We start from the raw sequence: 7,638 nt of genomic DNA on the forward strand, positions 1-7,638 counted from the left end.
GTGACTCCATAGCTTTAGGCATTAGGCAGATGTGACTGTGACTCCATAGCTTTAGGCATTAGGCAGATGTGACTGTGTGACTCCATAGCTTTAGGCATTAGGCAGATGTGACTGTGACTCCATAGCTTTAGGCATTAGGCAGATGTGACTGTGTGACTCCATAGCTTTAGGCATTAGGCAGATGTGACTGTGACTCCATAGCTTTAGGCATTAGGCAGATGTGACTGTGTGACTCCATAGCTTTAGGCATTAGGCAGATGTGACTGTGACTCCATAGCTTTAGGCATTAGGCAGATGTGACTGTGACTCCATAGCTTTAGGCATTAGGCAGATGTGACTGTGTGACTCCATAGCTTTAGGCATTAGGCAGATGTGACTGTGACTCCATAGCTTTAGGCATTAGGCAGATGTGACTGTGTGACTCCATAGCTTTAGGCATTAGGCAGATGTGACTGTGACTCCATAGCTTTAGGCATTAGGCAGATGTGACTGTGACTCCATAGCTTTAGGCATTAGGCAGATGTGACTGTGTGACTCCATAGCTTTAGGCATTAGGCAGATGTGACTGTGACTCCATAGCTTTAGGCATTAGGCAGATGTGACTGTGTGACTCCATAGCTTTAGGCATTAGGCAGATGTGACTGTGACTCCATAGCTTTAGGCATTAGGCAGATGTGACTGTGACTCCATAGCTTTAGGCATTAGACAGATGTGACTGTGTGACTCCATAGCTTTAGGCATTAGGCAGATGTGACTGTGACTCCATAGCTTTAGGCATTAGGCAGATGTGACTGTGACTCCATAGCTTTAGGCATTAGGCAGATGTGACTGTGACTCCATAGCTTTAGGCATTAGGCAGATGTGACTGTGACTCCATAGATGTGACTGTGACTCCATAGCTTTAGGCATCAGGCAGATGTGACTGTGACTCCATAGCTTTAGGCATTAGGCAGATGTGACTGTGTGACTCCATAGCTTTAGGCATTAGGCAGATGTGACTGTGTGACTCCATATCTTTAGGCATTAGGCAGATGTGACTGTGACTCCATAGCTTTAGGCATTAGGCAGATGTGACTGTGTGACTCCATAGCTTTAGGCATTAGACAGATGTGACTGTGACTCCATATCTTTAGGCATTAGGCAGATGTGACTGTGACTCCATATCTTGACGATGTAACACATTAATGTATCAATGTTATGTGAATCAACGTCTCACCATCTCCCCTCCCCTAACAGAAGCGAGCTGCCGGGCAGGGAAGGGAGGGCCAAGGATCCGCACCACGGTCTCATCATCAAGAAGCTCAGAAGAGTACAGAAGTACCAACGCAAGGCGTGTTTCCTCCTCCGCGTCATCAGTGCCCATACCTGAGGCGGGGTTGGTGAACGGGCCTTTCTGTGTGGAGTTTGCATGTTCTCCCCGTGTCCCCTATAGGGTAGGTACCCTCACAAAAAACATGCAGTAATCCTGGTCTCTAAACTGCCTCCCCCTGGCCAGCCGGGGCGCCTGATGGAGGGGAAAGGAACTGGTTGGAATAACGTGTTCCTTCCACGCGCTACGTCCAACCAGGGAAACTCCCCCCTGTCAGGTGTAAAGGAGCAACTTGGACACTCAGGCATGAAGGAAGCATGAGTTCAAGTCCGTTGCTCTCCCCTTGTCCCCCATATATGGGGACTAGGTTGCTCTCCCCTTGTCCCCCATATATGGGGACTATAGGTTGGTCTCCCCTTGTCCCCCATATATGGGGACTAGGTTGGTCTCCCCTTGTCCCCCATATATGGGGACTAGGTTGGTCTCCCCTTGTCCCCCATATATGGGGACTAGGTTGGTCTCCCCTTGTCCCCCATATATGGGGACTAGGTTGGCGGAGGGTGTGTAGAGCCCAGGATCACATTAGGGGCGCGTTCGGCTATGCGCACCGGGAATTAATTAACAAAGTCAGTTTGTTGAGTGTGGTGGGCGGTGACGTCACAGAGTGCGTTCAGTGTGCCTTATTTATGAACGACCAGTTACAACACACCATTCACACTGAGCAACCCTACCCTGAGGGTAGGGTTGCTCAGTGCGTGCACTCGGCACACCCGGTGCGCAGCGCACTGGATTTTCGAACGACAACGCGCTGAGTGCACTGAATAAACGAACGACAAGAGAGCACACCAGTGCGTTCAGGGCGCATTTCCGAACGCGCCCTAGATCATTGACACAGGGGTGAAAAATGGGTTACAAAATCGTGGGATAAAAATTTAAAGAAAAAAAGAAAAAGATAGGTAAAAAAGAAAAGAAAATAAGTACCAACACTCCAGCTGTTGTTGATATTTGTATTAAATACTAGGGTCTCAGAAAAAAGGAAAAAAAACTGATGACCCGGGGCTCAGATCTCATACAGAGACTCATGACTCAATACTACTTGACTAAGTCTGACGTCGACATCGAATGAATGAATTAATGAATGAATGATGAATGACATTTTTATACATTTCACAGAATACACTGAATACAACGTGTAACCTGTTCATACAGGATATTCAGTATACTTGTTTTACTTTTATAATTTTACTATTATTATTAAAGTACAGAATGTACGCTTTCATAAATTGTGTATATCATTCAATGAAATGAAACCTTTAAGACTGAATAACGTGTTGACAAGAAGGTTCTTGAATGTTGTTCAAGAAGGTTGACTTATTTACCTCTGCGACAAGTTTGTCGTTGTCTCTCTCTTTTCTGATTAAACGGAGTGCCACCATCGTTGGCTTTTCCAATCTGGGAATGCTTCTCCTTCTCTTCTCTGCCTACACCGGCACTCCTACAAGGGGATGAGCCAGTGACGTCAGGACTTTAGAACCAGGGGATGAGCGAGTGACGTCAGGACTTTAGAACCAGGGGATGAGCCAGTGACGTCAGGACTTTAGAACCAGGGTATGAGCCAGTGACGTCAGGACTTTAGAACCAGGGGATGAGCCAGTGACGTCAGGACTTTAGAACCAGGGGATGAGCGAGTGACGTCTGGACTTTAGAACCAGGGGATGAGCGAGTGACGTCAGGACTTTAGAACCAGGGGATGAGCCAGTGACGTCAGGACTTTAGAACCAGGGGATGAGCGAGTGACGTCTGGACTTTAGAACCAGGGGATGAGCCAGTGACGTCAGGACTTTAGAACCAGGGGATGAGCGAGTGACGTCAGGACTTTAGAACCAGGGGATGAGCCAGTGACGTCAGGACTTTAGAACCAGGGGATGAGCCAGTGACGTCAGGACTTTAGAACCAGGGGATGAGCGAGTGACGTCAGGACTTTAGAACCAGGTGATGAGCGAGTGACGTCAGGACTTTAGAACCAGGGGATGAGCGAGTGACGTCAGGACTTTAGAACCAGGGGATGAGCGAGTGACGTCAGGACTTTAGAACCAGGGGATGAGCGAGTGACATCAGGACTTTAGAACCAGGGGATGAGCGAGTGACGTCAGGACTTTAGAACCAGGGGATGAGCGAGTGACGTCTGGACTTTAGAACCAGGGGATGAGCCAGTGACGTCAGGACTTTAGAACCAGGGGATGAGCGAGTGACGTCTGGACTTTAGAACCAGGGGATGAGCGAGTGACGTCAGGACTTTAGAACCAGGTGATGAGCGAGTGACGTCAGGACTTTAGAACCAGGGGATGAGCGAGTGACGTCAGGACTTTAGAACCAGGGGATGAGCGAGTGAATCTATGTAAAGCGCCTTGGATAAAGCAGCTATATAAATGCACCATTTAGGCCTACCATTTACCGTTTTCAGAGCGGGAGGGGTAAAAGAAAGTTTCAAAAATGCTATTTTTGACTCATGTGTGACTTGATAATAAAGATAAAGAATTAAAGATATTAAAGGAAAAGAAAATGCATCATTTGGATCCAGTGAATTCCTTTTGTTTGCGGTGGAGCGCGTCTGACAACATGGCCCATCCCATCTCGCCTTTCAGCGACTTTACGTTTATTTCTCATGTCGCTATCACAAAAACGTTGCATTAAAAAGATACTCTTGTACCGAGCATATAGATAGATAGATATATACCTGTGCAGAATATATTCTATTCCTTCATTGATGTCCACTGGCCTACACAGTAGGCCTACACACCTGATCCACTGGCCTACACACCTGTGCATGTATGCCTGTTTTCCCGGTGTGTGAAGGTTTTTTCCTACAGATTTTTATTTTATTAAATTACAGTCAAATGGCTACAAATGCAAATTTGAACAAAGTGATCGTTTTCACATGGTATTTTATATTGCCTACAACATGTATTTCCCCTATCTCAACAAATGGCATATGTTCCAGTAATATTAGTGTCTGCTAATTTTCTATGTCTGTGGCAAAAAATTTAATGTCGACCAAAATGTCCACCACAACTTTAATACAAGACAGAATGGTGATGATGATTTTGATTGAATGATCGTTGGGAGTGCAACAAACCATGTACAACCCAGATTCGGCACAAACAAGGGACTAAATTCTTTTCGCTCCTATGCCACCAAAATGTGGAACGCCCTACCAACAGTCATTAAGACATGTGAATCCCTTGACTCCTTCAAAACCGCTCTCAAAGGGCACCTACGGATGGCTGCAATTCGAAACTGGCCTCTGTAAAATCTGAATCCCCCCCACCCCCCCCCCCCCCCCATTTTCCCTCACTGTATATTGTATCTTTTCCCTTTTTTGCTTCCCATATGATGAATTCCTGTTCTGTACTTTAGCTACATAGAAATGTCTATTTGTATGTCTCTAAATGTCTGTATGTCTTTAAATGTTTTGATGAATTGAACAATGTGGACCCTGTTGTAAACAAGTGTAATGCTTAATTGGGTCGTCCACTCACAGTTGACAGTCTTTGTATTGAGTTTGTGCTTAAAATGTACTGTAAATTCTACAAACTGTTAATAAATATTTCAATCAATCAAAAATCGGGCCTGGTATTTGGAACAATTGCATTTAGACCCTCTTGCCGCTAGAGGGCGGCGGTTGCCAGTCGGCACCCTCCTTCAAACTCGGCCATAACCTTTAGACAGTCCTTGGCCATAACCCGGAACTAGTCAAGTGTCAACAAAACGTAAACACGTGTGGTGTGTGCGGAGCTTCTCAGCTGCATGGACACAGTGTGATTCTACAGTAGAGACCATAGACTCATTAAAATGATATTCATACTGTAGCATATCATCTATTCTTTACACGTACAGAGTATAAGGAGGATTTATCACCATGAAGTTCGCTTATAGGGTGAGTAACGCACGCTGTACACAACTTTATAATGTTGAAAAGGTGACATATTTACAAAGGCACTGCGTTACGAATGTTCTTTCTACTTTATGCAAACACCACTTCGTTTATATCGTTTATATCGGTGGTACTATACCATATATAATGGTAATATGCATGGTATATGGTATATAATACCATGTATAATCCAGGTTTACTGTGACAATTAAAACCAAGATTAAAAAAACTAAACCTTTTTTTGATGAATTGAACAATGTGGACCCTGTTGTAAACAAGTGTAATGCTTAATTGGGTCGTCCACTCACAGTTGACAGTCTTTGTATTGAGTTTGTGCTTAAAATGTACTGTAAATTCTACAAACTGTTAATAAATATTTCAATCAATCAATTTCAAAAACCAAGATTAAAAGGCTGGTTTAAAACTAAACCGGATTAGTGAAAACTAGGTTTAAAGTTTGGTGCAACTGGATTAATATTATGGATTAATTCTTCTTGGTGCAAACGGCCCTAAGATTTAGACATTTTCAATCTAAATGTCAGAATCGATAAATTACATCTATACGAGAGTCTAAATCTTACTAGGCTATTGTTTTCAACTACTCTTTTTTTGGTCATTTGAGCCACTGACCACCATTTGATGTAGCCTAAGATTTAGACTATCTACCCACAATTTGCAACTCGACACTATAGAATGTATTTATCGAATGTCAGAATCGATAAGTACATTACGATCAGAGTCTAAATCCATTTTTATGAGATTTAGCCTCTAAAAGACCCACAACTAAAGAATATCTGGTTATCGTTTATGTGCACAATTCCATGTTGTGTTGATGTTGGTACCATTATAGCCATGGTTCATGACTCTCGATGATAAGCAGATTGGCAGTCATGTTTCAGTACCATTAGGACTTAGGAGAGATAACAGGCAAACGTTGATCAAAATAACAATTCTTCTACATTCTCTAATTGTGTCGACTTCTTGTAAAGTAAGTATTGCAGATGCACTTTAACACTAATGTAACTATTGAGACTGAGAGCATAAAATGAAACCAAATTAACCCTTTTATGGGTTTCATGTCACGCTCTCAAGATTTAAAGATAAGGGTCCATTTGGTTTCCAACTCTGTGGGGACCACCTGGAACCCCCTCAGGGACCCCCAGACCACCTGGAACCCCCTCAGGGACCCCCAGACCACCTGGAACCCCCTCAGGGACCCCCAGACCACCTGGAACCCCCTCAGGGACCCCCAGACCACCTGGATCCCCCTCAGGGACCCCCAGACCACCTGGAACCCCCTCAGGGACCCCCAGACCACCTGGACCCCCAGACCACCTGGAACCCCCCCAGGGACCCCCAGACCACCTGGAACCCCCTCAGGGACCCCCAGACCACCTGGACCCCCAGACCACCTGGAACCCCCTCAGGGACCCCCAGACCACCTGGATCCCCCTCAGGGACCCCCAGACCACCTGGAACCCCCCCAGGGACCCCCAGACCACCTGGAACCCCCTCAGAGACCACCTGGATCCCCCTCAGGGACCCCCAGACCACCTGGACCCCCCTCAGGGACCCCCAGACCACCTGGAACCCCCTCACGGACCCCCAGACCACTTGTTACATTACATACCTTGTTTATTTATACATGATAGTTTGTATAAATTGTGTCCATTTTCTTCAATTTACAATGTAGGCATTTATCAGACGCTCTTGATCCAGAGAGACTTACATTAAGCAAAAACAAAAACATGTCATACATCACATAATATAAAAAGTAGTTATCATGAATCATGTATAAACTAAGAACGTAACAGTGGAGTATCTATATGTCAACTATACATACTATACTATATTATATATTATACAATATACATGTGTACTATAAAGTGCTATGATGACTACATAAAATGCAATTCTAGTGCTGTCTACGTAACGAGCTATAAGTCTGTCTAAATACTATCTATCTAACTATCTTAGGGCCGATTCATACTCCTATTTTAGCGCTGTTTCGGCGCTGTAGTGCCGAAATGATTTCGGCTCGTCAGAAATTTTCAGTAGCACCGAAGAGCCGACTTTAGGACGGTACCCGCCCCCCCGAACCTCAAATGACGTCAAATTGTAGTCTCTACAGCGCCGAACCGACTTTTATTCGGCTCTAAAATAGGAGTATGAATCGGCCCTAAGTCTACATAGAGTCCTATCTAAGGGGCGAGGCTAGGGCTCTTTTAGTTTTGGTTTATATAAATCGTGCTTTATTAGTTCTACTGTACATGACAGACGGTTTATATAAATGGTGTTTGTTTCTTATGTATTAGTTTTCCAACCTGTATGGAGCCGTGTACCGCCAGGGGAACCTGAGTTTCTCCAGGGACGGAAACTCCGTGATCAGTCCGGT

General features: G+C 44.8%; 1 protein-coding gene across 1 annotated transcript in view; it reads left to right on the top strand.

The window, feature by feature from the left end:
* The first annotated feature begins 5,090 nt into the window (after nt 1-5,090).
* pwp2h (PWP2 small subunit processome component) overlaps nt 5,091-7,638 on the top strand; it is a 46,525-nt gene continuing 43,977 nt past the window's right edge. Inside the window, exons 1-2 of the mRNA XM_083758296.1 lie at nt 5,091-5,246; nt 7,559-7,638. The exon at nt 7,559-7,638 is cut by the window's right edge and continues 33 nt beyond it. Coding sequence (XP_083614422.1) covers nt 5,229-5,246; nt 7,559-7,638 — 98 coding nt within the window. The 5' untranslated portion in view covers nt 5,091-5,228. The remainder of the gene's footprint in view (nt 5,247-7,558) is intronic.

Source organism: Protomyctophum parallelum (genome assembly GCF_964188405.1).
Source record: "Protomyctophum parallelum genome assembly, chromosome: 23".
NCBI lineage: Eukaryota > Metazoa > Chordata > Actinopteri > Myctophiformes > Myctophidae > Protomyctophum > Protomyctophum parallelum.